We start from the raw sequence: 23,578 nt of genomic DNA on the forward strand, positions 1-23,578 counted from the left end.
AAAAATCCTCAGATGACGCAAAAATCGTCATTTTGCGTCATCTGAGGATTTTTTGGCCAGAGGCGAGAGACTACAGCCAGTAGGAGGAGCTCGTCCCGCATGTTTTCAACCCGCCCATAGAGGGTGGGATCTCACTCACAGAATGTACACAGTGTCAGCCGTCTTTTTTTGGAAGCTAAGCTAACAGGCTCTTGTTCTGTGGAGAAAGCTGAGTAGTAGGGGTTACCATCCTCTTTTTCCCGGACATGTCCGGCCATCGAGATCGTCCAAAATGTCCGGGATTCGGCTTTTGCTTTCTGCAGTCGCCATTCATTGTTTACATGCACACCTTTTGTTTCAATCTAACTGAATTCATTCCGATTGGTGAATCTGAATGTAGTGTTTACATGAACGCTAAACAAGTGATCGGTTGATGTGCGTTTTAACATTGCTAAGAAAATCCCCGCTCCTCCGTGAGAGATACGAGACCGGTGCGTCTCACACGCTCATCAGTAATCACGCCACCGGCCTCGCGCCATTCTCCCGCGGCCTTCAGCCTCGTCCTGCTCACCACAGTAAACATAATGAATGGCGACTGTAGAACGCAAAAGCCGAATCTAGGACATTTTGGGCGATCTCGAAATCCCGGGCAGACTTGTCGTCACGGAGACTCACTAGTAGCCTAGCCTTGTTGTTTAACTCACTGCGCGCTCTTACCGGTAGGCGTGGCTTGGGAGTGGCCTTCTAGGGCAGCGAAGCAAGTGCATTCTGGGAGTTATTGTCTTTCATCCACATAAGCCAAAAATACATTTTCTGGCTTTTCTCATTCTAGAAAGCTCCAAATTCAAAAATAATGTCACATTTCTACTACATAAATGACCCATTTTAAATACACATTCATCTTTCCAGAGGTGAAATATCCCTTTAAGAAAATCTGGGTCTGGGACAAGGGTAACAATGAAATCTATGCCGTTTTAATGAGACTTTCATACACAGTCAACTCGTGAGATCATGTGATGATTACGGTGACATCACATCATGTTGAACAACTCTGGGGGGAGATTCTACTTCCTGTTTCTCAACACTGTCAGAGTGACATCACAGTGACATCACAGTATGAGTGCGCCAAACATTTTAAGAACGTTCTCCAAACGTACAACATACAACAACATTCAGACACAGCCTTGGATGAAATGAAAGAAGACATTAAATCTGTGAAGATCTCAGCAGAGGAGGATTAAACAACTCCACAAACAGCATTACCAGCTTCACTTATTACTAACCAGACTGACTTTATTTCTGTCAGACGGCTATTTATTAAGAATTAATAGAGGTTTAGATGTTTTATTATTTCGTTTGAGGTTAGCAGAGTGAACCAGTTGCAGTACTGTAGGGTTATGATTAGGGTTAGTTGCTGGTAATTATGCATAATTTACTGTTATTACTACTGTGAAATAAAGCGTTACTGAAAAAAGTTTTGTTACTGATGTCCGATGTGTGTTTAGGGAGTCATTTTGAGAGTGTGCAGAATGAATGAAACCTCAAGCACTTAAAAACAAATAAAAGGCTCCAGTAATAATCACCGAAGCTGTCGACACTGCACATTTACATCACACCAGTGTTTCAGCACGACTGAGACAAATCATTCTGTGGTAAAGTTAATACTACAGAAAAAAACTATGTAATTTACATGAAAAAGTTAGTTTCTATATTAGTACTCAATTCAAGCGTGTAGAAATGAAAGCGTAAATATCAACGTTATAAAATTAAGTAAAATTACTAAACTAATGTTCCCATCATGCACTGGGGCATGAATAATTAATGAGGTTGATTTTTCACTGTTTTCCAGCTGTATTTACACTGTTTTATCATTGCTTTTGTTGTTCGGATTAGTAACTTGCCATTTTGTGAGATTTGGAGTTCATTTTCTACTCATAATGACACATTCATACTCAAAAACAATTTATCGAATGTTACCGTCATTGTGTACCAAGTATTGAGGTCTCCGCGTTTACATTAGGCTTACCTTTCTTTCAGTGTAGATATGGTGTCTCACACAATATCTATTGTATTAATTACTTTAGGTGTTTCTAAGTTAAGCATATACTTTAAAAGTGTGGTTTAATTCAATGTTATATTATTTGAGTGAAATGTATTACAAAGGGAACTTCAACTAAATAGATATTACTCAACCTTTTACTAGCTAAGTTAAAATTACTTTTTTTCTTTGATACTTTCACTTAAACTTACTACTTTTCACTTTTTTTGTAGTTAAGTAGAGTTAACCTAATTCCATATGTGACCCTGGATCACAAAACCAGTCACGAGTCGCACGGGTATATTTGTGGCAATAGTCAACAATACATTGTATGGTTCAAAATTATCGATTTTTCTTTTATGCCAAAAATCATTAGGATATTCAGTAAAGATCATGTTCCATGAAAATATTTTGTAAATTTCCTACCGTAAATATATCAAACATGTATTTTTGTGAGTGAATGCTGCACAATCGCCAACATAAATGCACAACTTTAAAGGAGATTTTCTCAATGTTTCGATTTTTTTGCACCCTCAGATTCCAGATTCACATAATAGTTGTATCTCGACCAAATATTGTCCTCTCATAACAAACCATACATCAATGGACAGCTTATTTATAATTTTTTACTCAATTTAAAAAAGTCATTCGCATATGTGAAATTTACTTTAAAAATATTCGTGCAAAAACTTGCCAAAGAAAAATTAAGTAAATTTTACTTATATGTTTTATTCAACAGATTATACTGGAAACTGTCTATAAATGAAGTGTTAAAGTACATCCATTGCAGAACTGCAACACACTATTGAATCACTCTGATAATGCCTTTTATTTTTTATTTTCTCACTTGCTGAATATATGCCAATGTAATCTTCAGAGCTCCAACATCAGCTCATTTGACTTCCTTTTCCCCACATTTCTCTCTTTTCTGTCGTCAGGAGGATGAATGAACGTCAGAGTCCGAAAGCTTCTCTCTCTTCAACAAGTGTTGTTTTCTTTAGTGTCATTCATCTTCGTGGAGTTCATTCAGCATTCGGGTCTCAAGACTTTGCTTTCCTGTAGCTCAAACTGTAGAGCGTTGGCGCTTGCAACGTCAAGGTCATGGGTTCGATCCCCGGGGAAAGCAAGAACTGATAGGAATGTAAATGTGTACCTTGAAATGCAATATAAGTCGCTTTGGATAAAAGCGTCTGCCAAATGCATAAATGCAAGACAATAGGCCAATAGCTAGGGTTTAGTGATGATTACTGTGGGCTGCGTCCCAAATCACACACTCTCTGACTACACACTTCTTTGGAATAAGTAGCCTACTTACTTTGCAACACATAAAGTTAAATAAAAGTACATTCTATATAGTATTAATGTGTGTATATGAATGTAATCCGGACATACTACATACATTGATTTTAAATCTTTGCTTAAAACCCACTTATTTACTGTTGCTTATAGTCATAAGTGGGCGTAGTGGTATTGCATTGTATTGTGCATTGTTTATTTGTGGTTTTATGTTTACTCATTAGGATACTTGTTTACACTTTGTACAGCACTTTGGCCAACAGCTGTTGTTTTTAAATGTGCTCTATAAATAACTATGACTGACTGACTGATTGACTGATGTGGGACAGGGGGACCCCAGTTTGTCTCTAACTTTTGGAGGGAATTCTGCTGACAGATTGGTGCCACTGCCAGTCTGTTATCAGTGTGTCACCCACAGAGTAATGGCCAAGCTGAGCGCGCTAATCAGGACCTCAGTCGATGCTCCGCTGTTTGGCGGCTTATAACCCCACCTCCTGGTGTGAGCAATTGACATGGGCGGAGTACGCTCATAATTATCTGCCGTCGTCATCCATTGGCCTGTCCCCATTTTCTTGCTATCTGGGCTACCACCCGCCTCTGTTTCCCTCTCAGGAACCCGATGCCACCATTCCCTCGGTCCAGGCCTTTACACTGCGCTGTCGTCGCACTTGGAGGAGGGTGAGGTCAGCTCTTTGCCGGACTAGGGAACGCACCCGTCGTATCGCCAACCGTCGCCGGTCCAAAGCTCCCAGGTATGTGTGTGGACAGAGAGTTTGGCTCTCCACACGCAGTTTACCCCTTCAGGCGCCCACTCGGAAATTGGCTCCCCGTTTCATTGGGCCTTATGCCATCACTAAATTTATCAGTCCGCTTAACAGGAGCTCTTGACATCACATCTACGGTGATCAGCTGCTTCCCATGAATTATGTTCATACACATTGTAGATTCTGTTGAAAGTGGACAGGGGTCATCATAGGCACTCTGATTGGTCTTTGGCCCCATATGCAGCAGAATGTGATGCACTGTGTGTTGTGACACATTCCTCCCATGTAAAGCGACCTTGAGCAAATAAATAACACAACTTCTTCTTCCCATTACATCATTAAAGTTGTGTGTGACTTATGCCACACTTGACCTTCGGTTGGCTCGGACCAGACGGGATAGCCTTCATTGCCCTCGTCCATCGATGAGTCTTGGGTGTCCAACACCTTGTCGCTGGTGTGTGTTCGTCCCTCCTCGGACACTGTTGGTAAATCCTCACCACTGCTGACCGGGAGCGACACACAAGCCTTGAGTTTCAGAGATACCCTGACCCAGTCACCTTGCCATAACAATCTGGCCCTTATCAAAGTCGCTCAGATCTTTATTCCTGCCCATTACACTGACAAAGATTTGAGCATGACAGAAAATTAATGTTGAATTTTCTTATTGGTGTTTTTGATGTAAACTCCCTTTGCGCTTTGTTTTTTAGATATTTATTCTCTTGTGCAGCACAATGGCCAACTACTGATGTTTTTCTGTGCTACATAAAGAAAATTTGATTTGATTTGATCATGACAGACCCTGAAGAAACTCCCTGACAAATAAAGAGCAATAAATAAAACATGTATAAGCATTTTGAGGTCGTTTATGATTAATAGTTTTGTATTGTAATTGTTCTTTTGTGTTTTATTCAAAGTTTTACAGTATTATTTTTTAGCATTTCAATGCATGTCCACTTTGAATACATTTTACCTGAAGAAATCCTGACGTTCCTGTTAGATCTGTTTGTACACACTCAAAGGTGATCATAAACTCCTCCCTCTTACAACACTAACCAGGAAGAGACTGACTTGTTATTTCTCCTTTCGGTCACACCGACGTTGTCTCAACAAAAACAATAAAGAATAAGCAATCAATGGAGAACACAGAGAAAAACTTTACTGAAGGATTTTTGTGAAGTTCATTTCTGAACAGACAGCTTTGATTCTCATCTTTATCCATTTTTTTGGGAAACCGTCGTTCAGGAAGTGAAAGTAAAGTTTAGTTTGCGAGACTCAAACGGAGAAAATGGCTTCAGCAGCTGAAGATGATTATATTTGTCCCGTGTGTCATGAAATCTTCAATGTTCCTGTTCTTCTGTCCTGTAGTCACAGTTTTTGTAAAGAGTGTCTACAACAGTTCTGGAAAACTAAGAAAACTCAGGAGTGTCCTGTCTGCAGGAGAAGATCCTCAAAAGGTGAACCTCCAGTTAATCTGGCATTAAAAAACTTGTGTGAGTCGTTCCTGAAGGAGAGAAATGAGAAATGTTCATCAGGATCTGAGGAGATCTGCAGTTTACACAGTGAGAAACTCAAACTCTTCTGTCTGGAGGACAAACAGCCTGTGTGTATAGTGTGTATTAATTCACAAAAACATGACAATCATAAATTCAGACCCATCAGTGAAGTGGTTTCATCTTACAAGGTAAGACTAATGTTTCTTGTTTCACATGTAAAGAACAATAATTAGTCATAAACATAGATATCACCACTTTCATGCATTACTATTTCAATGTCATTTTACTCAACTTTATATGACATTTACTGTGCTGTAAAAGTATTTGCCCATCCTGATTTCTTATGTTTTTGTGTCTCATACTAAATAGTGGGGCCTTTTTCATCATTATTTGACAAAAAGAAAAAGAAAAAAAAAAGTGCACAATTGTGCAGAGGTGGATTTACTTACTATTCTTTGAATCATTGTATTGTTGCTTGAGCTTCAGTTTGCAGACTAAAGATGGGATATTGTGCTTTAGCATTTTCTGATAGAAAATAAGAAAATTCAGTTCCTACGATCTTGTTCTTGGCCCTTTGGTGACGTTGTGACACTTCTGGGAAGGTTTGCTACTGTGCCGAGTTTTTTCCATTTGGATATAATGGCTCTCGCTGTGGTTCTTTGAGTCCAAGAGCCTTTGAAATAGCTTTGTAATCCATCACATTTGGATGTTATTCAATCACCGTCTTCATCATTATTCCTGGAGTTTCTTTCACCTTTGTCAATAGTGTGTTACTGTTTAAGACCTTTTAACCAACTTCATGCTGTTGAAAAAGTCCTATTTAAGTGTTTATTTGATTGAACAGGGATGCAGTGATCAGGGGCCTGTACCATAAAGCCGGTTTAGGTGGCTAGCCAGCTATGTTTCAGTTTAGTTTCCGCCAACCCTGGGTTTTAGGTACTATGAAAGTAGCTTGGCTTTAATCGGTGTTCGTTGCCATGGTCTCTTACGCTGCACGGCTAACCTGCTCCGGGGCAGGTTATGTTCTGGATTCAAGATCTCAGACTGAAGTTTGACCAATCAGCTGAGAGCAAAGAAACATATAGGTGACGTAACTTATTCCCAGTGTCTGTTGCAATGACTTCACCTTTTCTTCCAAATCCTGTGGACATCTCAGCGCAAATTGTTTGACGAGCACTTCGTAGAGAAAGAGTTTTTAGCCAGACAAAATCCCCTTGCCTTTCCTGATAGTTACTTGTATGAAAGATACAGATTTTCCACGGAAGGAATGTCTTATCTTTGCGAACTTCTTGAGCCGCACATAAAGAATTTAACACGTCGAATTCATGCACTTACTGTACCACAAATGGTATTGCGTTGCGTTTTTTTGCAAGTGGTAGCCTACATTCTTGTACGGTGGGTGACGCACAGAAGCTCCAGGAAAACACGTTTTGTCGAACCATTCGTAAGGTGGTCCTCGCTCTGCAGGAGTACATGAATAGTTTCATTAATAGTGTTCCCCGGACATTTATCGGCCATGTCCATAAAAGAGGGCTTTTATAAATTTGCCGGTAAGATATATTGATAGGGTGACATCACATGAACACATTTTTTTTTTTTTTTAGCAAATTGCACAAATGTACTATACAATATAATACATGTTAAGAATTATTTTAAATCTTTATTATTATTCTGTTAATCTTATGATAGGATTCCCTAGCTTTCTTAGTAGTACAAATACGTTCTATATTTATGTAAAATTATGTATATATGTATGTGTAGCCTATATGTGTAATATAGCCTATAGCCTATTTTTATAATATATAAAAAATGTGCATGTATCATTTTTTATATATTATAAAAATAGGCTATAGGCTATATTACACATATAGGCTACACATACATACATAATTTTACATAAATATAGAACGTATTTGTTTAACTTACACATTAACAATCAGCAATCTTTCTCCAACAGTCTTCTCTTGCTTTGGCAGCAGAGACCGTATTGTTTCGAGCTTGAAATACATATTTAAATTCATCGTAATTCTGAATGATTATCTCTTGCTCCTCCGCAGAAAAATATATCGCTCACGCTCCGTGATTGGTTGTTCAGTGTCGACGTCACTCTTTAATGTGCACGCGCGCGTGGAGTAATCATAGCTTAAGGATCAAAGCCTGAGTTGACAGAGAAAGTTGATGAGCTGCATCATGGTACCAATAAAGCCTGATAGCATCGGTTTGGTTTTGTCAACTCAAAACTAATCCTGTAACCCCGAGTTTGTTCAGCTACCTTCATGGTACAGGCCCCAGGACTGGTTGTGTTTAGTCCAGCTGAACAACATCATAAATACAGTTTCAGAGATTTGAGGAATTAGTAACTATGAGGCCAAATACATTATCACGCAGGCCCAGTTAGTATTGGATAACGTTTTTGCTTCAGTAAATAACATTGTCATTTACAAACTGTACTTTGTGTTCACTGAGATTGCCTTTGTTTTATGGTAAGTTTTAATTTCTGAATCAATTTAGTATGAGATTTACACAAAAACAGAAGAAATCAGGGTGGGGGTGAATACTTTTGCACAGAATTGTGTGATCATATCACTGTATTGTCTTCTCTTCACTGTAATCTGGTGTTTAATGTATTTTTGTTCAATTCTAGGAGGAGCTCAATACAGCACTGAAGTCCTTACAACAGAAACTTCAACACAATGAAGAAAAGAAAGGAGAGTTTGAGAAAACAGCTCAACACATCAATGTGAGGAAACAGAATCAAGAGTCATTACAGCTGGAGGATCACTTTATACCGTTATAAATCAATATATTTAATATAATGGATTCCAGTTGATTATTTCTGTAAATGACGAGCAGCTTCTGCTTCTGGATCCGTTATATGTCGGGTATCCGAGATTTGTGTTGATTGAGTTGATTGAAGTGAATGTGATTTGATTTCAGTCTCAAGCTGAGCACACAGAGCGTCAGATTAAAGAAGAGTTTGAGAAGCTTCATCAGTTTCTCAGAGACGAAGAAGAAGCTACAGTCACTGCACTGAGAGAGGAAGAGGAGCAGAAGAAGCAGAGGATGAAGGAGAAGCTGGAGGAGATGAACACACACATCTCAGCTCTTTCACACACAATCAGAGACATGGAGGAGATGATGAAAGACAATGACGTCTCGTTTCTAAAGGTGACAAATCAATCTGGCTTCATTCTCTGTGCACAAATTAAGACTCATTGACACTGAGACACTGTTTGATAAGATATTAAAATGTTTTCAAACTCTATATTTTCCAGAACTTTAAGGCCTCAATGGAAAGGTAAGTGAGCTGCTCGTATCTCTTCTCTCAGTGGATCTGAACTCAAATTCACTGCAGTTCTGACTCCTGAATGTTCCTCAGAGTCCAGATCTCACAGCCGGATCCACGGATGAGTTCTGGAGCTTTGATTCATGTGTCGCGTTATCTGGGTAACCTGCCGTTCAGAGTCTGGAAGAAGATGCTGGAAACTGTCCAACACAGTGAGTCTCAGCAGATTTGACACCAGTGCAGAAGATAGTTCACACAACATCAACATTTGATAGAAATATATTTAATAATCACTTGAATTACCAAGTGAATCTGAACTGTATTTCAGAAAATCATCAGATCATACAGCGAACTCATAATGAAAAGTCTATTCCTCATGGTTTATGTTTATGTATTAGGATACAATAGTGTTTATTGAATACTGATGTTAAACCTGAAGCCTCAATCCATTCTGACAGTAACTGAGAGAACATTGTTATGATATGATGTTTTTTTACATTTACATTTCTAATACATCATATTTCATCCTGTAATCTGATGTTATTCTCTTTGCAGCTCCGTTGACTCTGGATCCAAACACAGCATATCCTCGTCTCACACTCTCTGCTGATCTGACCAGTGTGTCGGTCAGTCGTGTAGATAAAACACTTCCTGATAATCCAGAGAGGTTTGACAGGTGTGCATGTGTCCTGGGATCTGAGGGCTTTAACTCAGGAACACACTGCTGGGATGTGGAGGTTAGAGACAATACACGCTGGGGTCTTGGAATAACCACAGCATCAAACAAAAGGAAGGGAGAGGATTTCTTGAAGTCTAATGTCTGGTATGTAGGGTACATAGACAGCAAATACAGCTCAGAATCCCCAGAGCAACCCGCCACTGTCTTAACTGTTAAACAGAAGCTTCAGCGTGTGAGAGTTCAGCTGGACTATGACAGAGGAACAGTGTCATTCTCTGATCCTGTAACTAAAGACTGTCTGTGCACATTCAGGACATCCTTCACTGAGACTGTCTTTCCATACTTAGCTAATGGCAGCGCAACTCCTCTGAGGATCTTACCAGTTAAACTGTTTATTAAAGCAGAAAATCACAGTTAAATCTGCTTCTAGATTAATACAGTTTTGAAATTATGCTTTGATAATAACACCGTAATCAAAGGGTCTCATTGATCAATCACACTTCAATGTAAAGTTTAGAGCCAAATTAACCCTTGTGTTTCTTTAAGGACGTGTTTGTCTCTTTCTGGGTTTTTTAAAATATTTTTTTTCTGTGTTAATGCCAACTGCATCAATTTTGGCACAAGTGTGTATTTTTTATTGAAATGTTCTTATTTCCTTTCATAAATCACTGGGTACACAAAATATTTACACTCATGACCTTAAAGCAACACTAAGTAAAAAAATGTACCTTAAAATAATGTTTCCAAAATCGTTTCAGTGGTTCATCAAGTTGTAACAGGGTGAAAGGCACTTCTGGGTCCGCTCTGCAGCCCTATATCTGCTACAACCACACTATGCAAGTTTGCCAAAACGGGTCGCGTTTCTGTAGTTCGAATGAGACATAAGAAAACTACAAATTGACTTGCTTTATGTCAAGCGTTACAATGGTCATTATTTAGTTTTTCTTCGTTTCTGATGTTGCAATACATCATACTTTCATGAAATCATGCAACATACTCTACCTTGTCTGTGGACATCATTCATTCAAAGCCGGCGCTGGATAAACAGCGAGTGTGTGTGCGACAGTAGGCTGCGGGCGGCGGAATTATTTAACACAGCGGTAATGGACAATTCCGCTTCCAACCTGTAGGGCGACCGAAGAGGAGAAGTTCCTTAGTGTTGCTTTAAGGACAAAATTGTCCTAATTGAAACCCATTAAAACTGCCAATTTCTTTTTATCTAGGCTATAAAATATTTAACTATAAAATTATGCAGTGTTTGTCAATAGACTTTTGTTCTGTTGGCTAGGCTTTAAAATAAAAAATAAAAAAATCTATTTTGTTTTACAAGATGGTGCCGTTTTCTCAGGTTTGGCTTATAAAGTTTTCTACTTCTGCATATTAGAGTAAATTGGATAAATTATTGTGTAATAATTGTGTTTGTGTTGCTGTGAGGTTTTGTGTGAGGAAACTTGGAGTAACTACAGCATTAAACCAGAGGAAGGGATGTGATTTCTTCAACAGTGATGTTTGGTGTGTGGATTATGGATGTGTTATTGAGTCTGGATTGAGTGTTGAACAGAAGCTTGATCGTGTGAGAGTGTATCTGGACTATAACAGAGGATCCTGTAACTAACACACATATACACACATTCACAACCAGCTTCACTCACACACTCTTTCCATTCTTCTTGAGTTTAGACTGAATATCCATACAACACACGTTTTCATTTATATTTCACTTCAGAGACCATTTTAGCATTCATGTTTTCAGGCTAATTATCATTTACCAGATTAATTTTCTACAATTTTCACATAAAGTATAATTATATTTATAGTCACTGAACCATTTAATTTTAAACATGCAAAAATTTAAGTTTTTGTTGTGAATGACTAATTATTTCAGTTATATAGGTTAGATCTTTTTTGTTGTTGAAATTATCCACAAAAGTGTTAATGAAATATACATGCTTAGTATAGAAATACTTGATTCGGCTAATTACAAATCGCGGTTACACTTTATTTCGATAGTCCACTTTAGACATTCTACTAACTATAAGTAACTTTGCAACTTCATGTCAACTAACTCTCATTAGAGTATTAGTAGACTGTAGTTGACTGTCAATAGACTGTTAGGTTATGGTTGGGTGTTAAGGTTCGGGTTAGGAGAATAAGTTGACTTGTAATTGCCAAGTTACATGTAGTCAGTAGAATATCTGTTGGAGGACCAACGAAATAAAGAGTTAGCAGATATTAAGCAGACAGTCTACTAATACTCTAATGACAGTTAGTTGACATGTAGTTGCAAAGTTACTTATAGTTAGAAGAATATCTAAAGTGGACTATCGAAATAAACCCAAATCAGAGCCGTATGTGTAAGACTTCTCAGAAATGCTCTTCAGAATAAAGTCTTTTGACTTCAGTGTCAGAAATCAATCACTGTAAACGCAGCATTTCAAACACAAGATGAACATTGATGCTGCGAATGCTTTTCTATTGCTGTATGTCTGTCTGCTCATTTACAGTTGGATCAGTGATGTGGACGCGAGTCCTAATGTAACCAGTGGTAAGTATAAAAGTTGCTTCTCTCCTCTGAATATGCGCCACTATTTTTGAGAATTTTCTGAAAACGACATATATACCCAAATAAAAATGTCTGCAGCTCTTAAACCCTATGGTCTATGAGCATTCCCGGCTGAACAGATGCAATTTACTCTCAGGAACTGATGTTTATGAAGAATTTTATTCCCAAAACACTGTAAGAGTTGAATAAAAGGAAACCAACAAATAAACATTAGACTTCTCACTGCAAATTGTACATAAATGTCCATAACAGACGTACAAACTAATACACATTTGCAATCTAATTGACTACACCATAAATAGTGTGACAATAAATAAAGTTTTTAGTATGCAGACTAATGTAATAACCTTGCCTTATTGTATTATTATGAATAATTTTAACACTGACAATAATAATTTCCCCCTTACATGGGTCACATGGGGGGGATCTAAAGATTATGGGGGGGGTGCATTTTTTGATGCATTGGTCTAATTAAATCATCTTCATTTATTAATATCTACAGATTTGTATGCATGAATTGTGCATTTCCAGTTCTCAAAACAGTTGATAAAAAAATAAAATAATAATAATAATAAAAAAAATACTCCATGCTCTTCTTCAAATTGACATTAAGACCTCTGTTTAAACTAGGCCTAAGCTATATATTAATGGCTATATATTAATGTCTCTCTATTCCAGTTTGTTTAAAATGTATCCTTTGACTGCTTCACCTCTGTGAGATTTTTTTGTGGATCTTCGGTTTGGCTGCTTGTCGGCCTTTCGTTGTCGGTTTGGATCGTGATCTGCATCATCCGAACTTGTCTTTCGCTTCAGCCAATTGTAAACAGTAAAATACTTAATGTTAAGGTCTGAATGGAACCCATTTAGGCTACCCATGAGCATTAATACATAGAGGTAGGAAGAAGTACTTTAGAAACCAGCCTTTATTAATGTTTAAGAGATGGGGTTTGGGGCTGGGTCCGTGGGACTGTTTCTGGGGGACGAGTCTGAGGGAAGAACAGGAGACAATGGTAAGGAGAATGCAGAAGACAAAAGGTAGGCAAAATAAAAAGTGAATCCCCAGAAACAGTCCCACAGACCCAGTCCCAAACCCCATCTCTGCAATAATAATTAATAAAGGCTGGTTTCTAAAGTACTTCTTCCTGCCTCTATGTATTAATTCTCATGGGTAGCCTAAATGGGTTCCATTCAGACCTTAAAGGGGTCATATAATGGTACATGCACTTTTACAAGTTGATTGTACTGAAATGTGTGTTGGCAGTGCCTGTACACAAACATCATAAAATGATAAAAATCCATCCAGTGTTTTTTTTTTTAATCTTCTTTTATGTTTCCTCCCATCTCAAATCAAGCTGTTCGATTTTTGTAGAAATCGACGCCCCTCCCACGATTGTTGATTGACAGTAGGGTTTCAACACAGCCCCGCCCTCGCTCGTGAGCGAGCTGTCAATCATAGCCCGCGTGGACCGGCGCGGTCATTGTTGATACGCTGGAGCACTGTCTATGAGCAGAATGAGCGATTGTGGTGTTCTGTTCTTGGGTGTAATAACGAACACAGCAGTCATGTTGATGTTCCTAAATCTGAACCGCTGAAGACGCAGTGGCTGAGTTTGTTTTCGAATGGAATATTCCCCACGATCAACGTCAATGCTTTCATGTTTGCGCGAATCATTTCACACACCAGACTGCTTTACAAACGAGGGTCAGTATAAAGCTGGTTTTGCTAAAAGCTGTTCCTGAAAAAGGGATCGGTACCAACTATTCGTATTCCTGCTGCACCTCCAGGAGAACTGAAGTGAGTGTAACGTTTTATTAACCTTTATATTAATCTTTATATTAATCTTTATATTAATCTTTATATTAATCTTTGCAAATCACTTGCACGCTTCACGATGAATGCGGCTATTTTTACACTCAGGGTACATTACGGCATGTTTTCTATGTACGACGTTCTCAATATAATTCATAATCCCACGTTTATAATGAACAACGCGTTATGGTTATTGTGTTATGGTTATAACAAACGGTGTACGCACAGAACAGAGGGGCGGGGTCAGCAAAGCTCATTATCATTTAAAGACACATGCACTTAAACGACGTGCTGAAAACAGAGCTGTTTTTGACCAGGTAAAATTAGTGTTTTCTTACAATACTAATGAGAATTTTTAATGAAAGTATATTACAAACTTTTAATTTAGACCCTAAAGAATCATATTAGCTTGTACAAAAATGGCATTATATGACCCCTTTAACATTAAGTGTTTTACTGTTATGTGTCAACAAGATTCAACAAGACATTTTCACCTGGTTATACCCAATGTTTAGATCTGTTGTGGTATTTATGCAAATTAGCACATACGTAGGCAAGGCAAGGCAAGGCAAGGCAAGGCAAGGCAAGTTTATTTATATAGCACATTTCATAAACAATGGCAATTCAAAGTGCTTTACATAGAAGAAATTAAAATAATGAAAAGAAATAAGAATAATTAAAACAGTTTAGAAAAATAAAATAAAATACAGTACTTTTAAAAAATAAAAAAGAATATTTATTATAGATCTTTCTTTCAAAGGATTCCCTTAAGACTTAAATCTTTCAACCTTCTTTTAACCTTCAATCTTCTTACAACTTCCATCTATCAACTTTCCTTTAACTTTCTTTTCTCCCTCATTTACTCACACGTTGTTTTCACTTTCTTTAGCACTTTAGCACTGCGTTCACATTCTTTCTCAGACGAAAACTTTAATATCGTAATTTAAATACTGTTCTACTTTCAAACCCACATTAATCACTTTCACATTATCACCTTCTGAGTGGGCATTTACAGTTTCGGGCTAAATGCCCTGCTGACATAGGAGAAATTAAAATAATTAAAAGAAATAAGAATAATTAAAACAGTTTAGAAAAATAGAGTAAAATACAGTACAGTACAAACAGTCGGACGAACAGCGGCACAGTGCTCATTCAGTAAATGCACAGCTAAACAGAAGTGTTTTGAGTCTGGATTTGAATGTGACCACTGTAGGAGCACATCTGATCTCTTCTGGAAGCTGGTTCCAGCTGCGGCTGGCATAATAGCTAAAAGCAGACTCACCATGTTTAGAATGAACCCTTGGTATTTCTAGCTGATATGATCCTAATGATCTGAGTGATCTGTTGGGTTTATATTCAGTGAGCATATCTGCAATGTATTGAGGTCCTAGGCCATTGAATGATTTATATACCAGTAATAATACTTTAAAATCAATCCTAAATCTAACTGGGAGCCAGTGTAAAGACCTGAGGACTGGTGTGATATGTTCATATTTTCTGGTTCTGCTCAGAATCCTGGCGGCAGCGTTCTGTATGAGCTGCAACTGTCTTATGGTCTTTTTGGGAAGGCCAGTGAGGAGTCCATTACAATAATCCACCCTGCTGGTGATGAAAGCATGCACAAGTTTCTCTAAGTCTTGTCTGGAAACAAAGCATCTAATTCTTGCAATATTTTTCAGATGATAGTATGCTGATTTAGTTATTGCTTTGACATGACTACTGAAACTAAGCTCTGACTCTAGTGTCACACCAAGATTCCTGACTTGATGTTTAGTTGTTTTACCCCTAGAGTGAAGGTATGCGTTCACTTTGAGAACTTCATCTTTGTTTCCAAACGCAATAACTTCAGTTTTGTCTTTGTTTAATTGAAGAAAGTTTTGACACATCCAACTGTTGACTTCGTCAATGCATCGGCACAGGGAGTCAATGGGGCTGTAATCGTTAGGCGATAGGGCTAAGTACAGCTGTGTGTCGTCGGCATAGCTGTGGTAAGCAATTTGGTTATTTCTCATTATTTGGCTCATTGGGAGCATATACAGGTTGAACAGGAGTGGCGCAAGAATTGAGCCTTGAGGGACTCCGCATGTCATGGATGTCCACTCAGACTTATGGTCTCCTATACTCACATAATAACCTCTCCCATCTAAGTATGACCTGAACCATTTTAGGACTATCCCAGAAAGCCCCACCCAGTTTTCCAGCCTGTCAAGAAGTATGTTATGATCGACAGTGTCAAATGCAGCACTGAGGTCGAGTAGTACCAGCACTGATAATTTTCCTGAATCAGTATTTAAGCGAATATCGTTTATTATCTTTATCAGCGCTGTCTCTGTGCTGTGGTGCGGTCGGAAACCAGATTGAAAATTGTCAAAGTATCCATTCGAGCTTAAGAATTTTTTCAGCTGATTGAAGACAACTTTTTCAATGATCTTGCCTATGAAAGGAAGATTTGAGATCGGTCTATAGTTGCTTAATATGGTCTTATCCAGATTGCTCTTTTTCAGGAGGGGCTTGACAACTGCAGTTTTCAGGGAGTTTGGAAAACTCCCAGAGAGAAGTGAGGCATTTACCACTTCTAGAAGATCTGCTTCTAAACTGTTTAGCACAATTTTGAAGAAAGATGTGGGAAGTGTGTCAAGGGCGCATGTTGATGTTTTAAGGTGTTGTACGGTTTCTTCCAAAATTTTGCCATCAATTTCTTTGAAGTCAGACATAGTAACTACTTTCTCAGGTGGTCTGATCTGTCTGACCCCAGTGCAACTCAAGGATGTGCTGATCACCTTTCTGATATTATTGATTTTCTCAGAGAAGAAAGAAGCAAACTCACTGCACTTGCTGTTTGAGAGCATTTCACTAGGAATCTGGCTTGGGGGGTTTGTCAGTCTCTCTACAGTAGCAAAAAGAGTGCGTGTGTTGTTTAAATTGCTGTTTATAATATTTGAGAAGAAAGTCTGTCTAGCTTTGCCTAGTTCCATATTGAAAGCATGCAGGCTGTCTTTGTAGATGTTATAATGGACTACAAGTTTTGTCTTCCGCCACATGCGCTCTGCTTTTCTGCATTGTCTTTTCATATTTTGCACTGCTGTTGAGTTTCTCCAGGGTGCTTTTTGTCTGCCACTCTTCTTCCTGACTTTAACAGGAGCAATATCATCAATTATATTTTTAACTTTTGAGTTAAAAGAATCAAGGAGAAAATCAACAGAGTCAGCAGATATGCTTGGTGTTAAGGATATAGCCTTCATAAATAGTACACTAGTGTTCTCATTTAAGCATCTCTTCTTGACAGACACAGATCTAGCTTCAGTGGCAGGAGAGATCAATATATCAAAGAAAATACAGAAATGATCAGACAGTGCTACATCCTTAATAAAAATCGATGAAATGTTTAGACCCTTACTGATAAGTAAATCTAAAGTGTGTCCACGATTGTGTGTGGGGCCATGTACATGCTGAGTCAGATCAAAAGTTTTTAAAACAGTTTTGATTTCTTTTGCCATATTGTTTTCTGCATTATCTATGTGAATGTTAAAATCTCCAGCAATGGCAAAACAGTCAAACTCTGAGGTAATTGTTGATAACAGTTCTGTAAAGTCCTCAGCAAAGGCTGGAGAATATTTTGGAGGCCTGTAAATAATGATAAGTAAAATGCGAGGAGCACCTTTTAACACAGTACCCAGATATTCGAAAGACGGGTAATTCCCAAATGATATTTGCTTACATTGATAGATATCTTTAGAAAGAGCAGCTAGACCCCCACCCCTCTTAACAGCTCTGCAGACACTCATAAAAGTAAAGTTAGGAGGGGCTGTTTCATTGAGGATTGTTGCACTGCAGCTGTCTTCTAGCCAGGTTTCATTTAGAAACATAAAGTCCAGGTTGTTTGTGGTTATTAAGTCGTTGACTAGAAGTGATTTATTTTTAAGTGAGCGAATGTTTAAAAGTGCTAACTTAACAGTCTTACTTTTTGTCCCCACAGCAGTCTTAGTTTGACATGTAATAGGCACCAGATTAGTTGGGTTTGCTGTACGGCTATTGAAGGCCTTAGACTTTCTATCTTGTAATAGAACAGCAATAGAGAAAGATACAGGCACACTGGGTTCCCGCTTGTTCTGTAAACATTTAAGAAAGTTACTGTTATCATAGCAGGGACCCAAAACACATCACTGAGAGCTGGTATCAGTTGTTTTTGGTTCACCTCGAGCAGATGGAGGAGGGTGTGGGCCCTGGCGTTTTGGCCGAAGAGGCCGAAGAGCTCTCACAGGAGGAGGGGGCGGGCGAGCTCGGCGCGCAGGCTTCGGTGTTTGAGGTGCCTGACGATTTTTGGTTGGTATCTGGGGGCTTGCAGCAAAAGAGTGGGATAGTCTGGTTCCAGCATGCACTAGTTCTTCCATTCTCTGTGAGAAGCACAGGAGTGGAGTCGCTGGCGAGAGGGAAAAAGTATCTGGTGAAAGGGGCTGTTGCTCAGGTGTTATAGGAGGCTGTGATATGCTGTCCTGGCTTCCCTGGCTGTTTTCCAGGAAGTCGTCCTTGGGTGCTGAATCTTGGAGCAGTTCTAATATGTCTGTCTGTGATGAGCTCTGTGGGCATGGCTCAGCTGAGATTGTGTCCGTGAGCAGAGGTTGTTGTGGCTCAGTGGTGTTATCATTGTCCTTGTGTGATATGTCAACCGCATGTCCATCTTGTTGCTGAAGTGAAGTCCCGTGTTCATTCATACTGTTTCCAGGTGTGTGTGTGTCGTTCAGATTGACACACACTGCAGAAGGATGATTGAGGGAGAAGTCGATATTGTCCTTTAACACTCTTGAACCAAGTTTGTTTGGGTGATGGCCATCCCGATGAAATAGTTGTCTCTGACTCCAGAAAAGATTGAAGTTGTCAATGAAGTTTACTCCTTTTAAATTGCAGGTTTTTTGCAGCCATGTATTAATCCCAAGCAGCCGAGAAAACCTGTTTGTTCCTCTTGCTGGGAGTGGTCCACTGATGAATGTTTGAACTTTCAGTCTTTTAAGTGTTTCAAAAAGTTCATTGAAATCCTTCTTAAGGAGTTCTGACTGCTCTTTATGAATATCATTCTTCCCCACATGAATTATGAGTCGATTTGCAGTCTTATGTTTCATCAGAATGTTTTGAAGTTCCCTGTTTATATCAGAAGTTGTTGCTTGTGGAAGGCAGCATGTAGTTGTATCCCTGCTGCTAATGTTTCTGATTATGGAGTCTCCCACTATCAGAGTCCTGGGCTCGGCTGCGCTCTGAGCTGAGTGCCGCTGTCTGCTCGACCTTGAGCGCCAGTTAGCATCAGTGTTAGCTACTGGCTGATACAGTCTGTGTTCGATCACATTCATCACGTTTGGGGATTCCTCATTTACATTCATTAGTACTTCAAATCTGTTCTCAAGATGTATAGGTGTTGGTGGGAGACCAGTGTTTGCAGTCTTTGTCAGAGCTGTATCTGGGGTAGAGGATGCTACTGCGGCAATATGTGGGGCTCGTGACAATCTGATGTCTCGAGTGCCTTTGGGTCTCGCTCCCTGTTTGTGCCATCGATTTGTAAGTCGATCGGCTTGTTTCTCTACCTGTCGAGGAGCACTAGTTTCATGGGACTCACCGGCTATATGCTGAGGGTGTCCATGACGAAGCTCTGTTGTGTGTTCCGTCTGGTTTGGTGGTCCCGTAAATAACTTTGTTTCAAGAACTGCAATCCTTTGTAAAAGTCTGTGGCAGTTAGTGCAGCAAGTAGATTCCAGAAGAGGCATTTTCTCTCTTATCCTTGTAGGCAGTTGTGTTTTCCTTTCCCCGGAATGTAAGCTGGTCGGTAGAAGAATTCTGCGTTTTTGTGGTAATCCAAACTTTGTCGTTTGAGCACTGTGCTGATTTGCTGAAGTTAAAATTAGGTGATAAAAGGAGCTAAAATATAAAAATATAGAAGATAAAATATAAAAGCGATAGAGCAAAGCGCGGAGCAGTAAGCAAGAGCGTCCGAACAGTAGCTGAGCTGAGCAGGAAGTGATTATGCGCCATTAAATTAGATTATGCGCCATTTGTCCATGCTAACAAACAATTAAAAAAAACTTGTAATACAATTTTTGTTTGTCTTGATGTAAGTAATCAACTCAGTAATTTCCATGGTGATATCTAAAGGTTAACATTTTTACGATTTTCAATTCACGTAAGAAAAGGAATAGGCGTATGAATAGGATATATTTGGGTCTTTTTCTAAACTTTCCCCTAATGGGATTCTTCGGGACTTTTTTTTTTTTTTTCTTACTCAGGACATATTGAGGATACAAAATCAGTTGAGTTTGCTTCTGTTGCAATTTGTTCAACCTTTTTTTCATAAAATGACTGGACTATTGTCATTATCATATGACCTAACCATCCATTCACAAATCCTCTCCCGTGGACAAAACATGTGGATAAAACCACGTTTAAACAATAAAAGTACCTTTTGAGCAATGTGAAGTTTCCATGGATGTTAAAGGTTCTCCATAGATGCCTTTATTTTTCATAATGCATGAATGTGGATATTACTAGTCCTTCATATAGTTTTTCGCCTATTAGATGCAGATTGTGTTTGTGTGTATTTATATCTCAGTGTGTTTTGAATCTGGCATTACCTCGATAGCAGAGCAGATATGATATGGTGAATAAAGCATTAGCCCCAGACAGCAACATAGTGTCGGCCCAGATCAACAACCAGCCAAACAAAAGTTTCATTCAAGACTTCTCGTACAGTGAGGCAGTTTAACGTATATAATGTGCCTTTGGACATCAGAACAGTTTCGTTAACTCTCATCCTCCATTTTTTTTATGCAATTGTATTGTTTTTTTTTTCTTTTCTTTTTTTCTTTGATTTACCTTTAAATTGACAGATTTGATCAATAAATAATAAATAAATAGTAATTTAAGCACATTCCTCACATTCTTTCAACTTGAATTCAAAATACCTCACAATTTCATGCATAACCCTTTTAATTCAGCTTAAAATATCTTACATTGGGTGTCTTTGCCGACCTCTTGTGGAAAAATAATAATATAACATGATATTTCATGACTCTAGATGGCCTTATAGCTCTATATGGAGCAAATGAGCTGTTCCGCTGGGTCCTAAAGTCATTTTTCTTCAGATGCATTCAGATACACATGTAGACATTATAAATAATTTTTTTTAAAAAAAGTTTTAAAGTAAAGTTTTTGCATTTTTAGTTTGAATTTTGAGCATTTTTTGGTTTTTCTATGTGTACTGAAGCATTCCTCGCATTACATTCATTCCTAATGGGGTCAAATTGACCCGCGAGCGAAGGATTTGTTACTTTCTTTTTTTTTTTAACTCCTCGAATACATTACATTTTTTGTGTGTGTCTGTGTGTATTCGTGGTTCAAGTGCGACAAAAGTCCTGGGGTCTCGGAGTCGGACCCCTCTGATGAACACTAAATTTTTTTAATTTTTTTTTTTTTTTTACGAAAAGAATGATTAATACCAGCTCATAAAAGCATTGTATGCATGAACATCATAAAATAATCAGCAAAATGCTAGTTTTTGGAGTATGTCACAGTTAATGCCACAAGGTTTAACTGTTGTTTATGTGCTCTGAAAATTCTTTTCTCTGCGACTTTCAACAACAGATTCTTTACGTGCGGCACAAGATCCAAATCTTTAAATGCAGAGACTACTTTTATTGGACCGTCTTTAAACTGTTACTGTCTCCATCCAGACATAACACATGGAAGTGGCAATAACAGGTGTAAATAACGAGAGAGTTGTGGGGTTGATACTGTATAGGCCTAAGTGAGGCTTTACTCAGAGCAGAAACACACGCGCACGCGCACGCACACACAGGGCCGGCCCGCGGCATAGGCGGTATAGGCAAATGCTAGGGGCGCCACTCATCCATAGGGGCGCCAGAATGAGTGAACGAGTGAATTTTTTATTTATTTATTTTTTACTTTTTTTTTATATATATATATATAATACTATTTTAAAACCATTAATTCGAAATACTACAAAAAAAAAAAAAAAAAATCCGGCTCACCAATCGTCCCCCGCCCATCGAGTGCTTGAAGTGCGTCAGAAACAGAGCGCGCGCGCGATCAGTTGTTGGTAATTTGTTGTGTAGCGTGCGCGACTCCGCATCCAATGTAGACAGCACTGCTTTTGTTAACACACAGCTCGTAGAAACGGGCCTGGCAGCTCGCGCCAGTTCTAGACGCGGTGAAAGTTTCCTGATTGTGACGGAAGGCCGAATTTACATGACACATTATAAATGAGCATAGTCTGCGATAGATACAGTGCCAAAAAGAAGAGAAGAGGATAAAAGGGGATAAAGACAGAGGTAAAGTGATGTAGTGAATGAACAATTTATGGCATAGGAGTAAGATACTATAATTTCATGGCAGTTATTTTTACCTTAAACTTAATGTTAGCAGTTGTTCTGAGTTCTCCAGAGTCCCCAGACTGTGTGGTTTTGTAACAATCATGTCAGTTTTAAGACGCATTTTTTATTATCACTTTTTTATTAATGTTTTACTGTTTAGTTGTGCAGTTGTGGGGATACAGTACAGGCCAAAAGTTTGGAAACATTATTTTTTTTTTATGTTTTTGAAAAAAGTTTCTTCTGCTCATCAAGCCTGCATTTATTTGATCAAAAATACAGACAAAATAATAAATATTGTGATATATTATTACAATTTAAAATAATTGGTTTTCAATTTATTATACTTTAAATTATCATTTATTTCTGTGATGCAAAGCTGAATTTTCAGCATCATTACTCCAGTCTTCAGTGTCACATGTGACATCCAGTCTATCACATGATCCTTTAGAAATCATTTTAATATTCTGATTTATTATGAGTGTTGGAAACAGTTCTGCTGCCTAATATATTTGATGAATAAAATGTTAAAAAGAACTGCATTTATTTAAAATAAAATAAAAATATTTTCTAATTATATAAATCATCTTTACGATCACTTTTTATCAATTTAACACATCCTTGCTGAATAAAAGTATTGATTTATTTCAACAAAAAAAAAAAAAAAAACTGACCCCAAATTACTGACCAGTACACACTAAAAAAAAATGGTTCTTCAGGGGTTCTTTGCGGTGGTTAAGGTGCTATATAGAACCACTACCATTTAAAGAACCTGTTAAGCCCAGTTTGGTTCTTCAGCGGTTCTTTAGCGGTTCTTTGGGGTGGTTAAGGTGCTATATGGCACCTCTTATGGTTCTACATAGCACCATTTGACAAAGGTAGGTGCTATATGGCACTTAAAGTGGTTCCCCTATGATTACAAGCCAATGAACCACTTTTAGTGCTATTTAGCACCATTTTTGTTTAGAGTGTAGTGTATATTGTTGTTACAAAAGATGTCTATTTTTAAAACATTTAAAACAATTTTTTTTTTACTATTTATTTATAAAAGTATCCTAAAAAAGTATCACAGGTTATGAAAAAATATTAAGCAGCAGAACTGTTTCCAACTTTGATAATGAATCATCATATTAGAATGATTTCTAAAGGATCATGTGATAGACCGGATGTCACATGTGACACTGAAGACTGGAGTAATGATGCTGAAAATTCAGCTTTGCATCACAGAAATAAATGATAATTTAAAGTATAATAAATTGAAAACCAATTATTTTAAATTGTAATAATATATCACAATATTA

General features: G+C 38.1%; 2 protein-coding genes across 2 annotated transcripts in view; one reads left to right on the top strand and one right to left on the bottom strand.

The window, feature by feature from the left end:
• fscn2a (fascin actin-bundling protein 2a, retinal) overlaps positions 1–23,578 on the bottom strand; it is a 71,081-nt gene that overhangs the window by 45,374 nt on the left and 2,129 nt on the right. The window lies entirely within an intron of this gene.
• Positions 5,153–11,109, top strand: LOC309494856 (zinc-binding protein A33-like). The gene is made up of 6 exons (XM_082164306.1): positions 5,153–5,758; positions 8,215–8,310; positions 8,508–8,738; positions 8,846–8,868; positions 8,950–9,068; positions 9,412–11,109. The coding sequence occupies exons 1-6, from the start codon at positions 5,363–5,365 to the stop codon at positions 9,951–9,953; spliced, it is 1,407 nt and encodes a 468-aa protein (XP_082020432.1). The 5' UTR covers positions 5,153–5,362; the 3' UTR covers positions 9,954–11,109.

The sequence above is a fragment of the Leuciscus leuciscus genome, assembly GCF_965113295.1.
Source record: "Leuciscus leuciscus genome assembly, chromosome: 1".
NCBI classification, from domain to species: domain Eukaryota; kingdom Metazoa; phylum Chordata; class Actinopteri; order Cypriniformes; family Leuciscidae; genus Leuciscus; species Leuciscus leuciscus.

Excerpts from the sequence above, each read along its gene's own strand:
- LOC309494856 (XM_082164306.1), top strand. The coding sequence starts at position 5,363 with ATGGCTTCAGCAGCTGAAGATGATTATATTTGTCCCGTGTGTCATGAA. Across the intron at positions 8,869-8,949 it reads TTTAAGGCCTCAATGGAAAG|AGTCCAGATCTCACAGCCGG; the intron begins GTAAGTGAGCTG and ends AATGTTCCTCAG. Across the intron at positions 9,069-9,411 it reads GCTGGAAACTGTCCAACACA|CTCCGTTGACTCTGGATCCA; the intron begins GTGAGTCTCAGC and ends TTCTCTTTGCAG.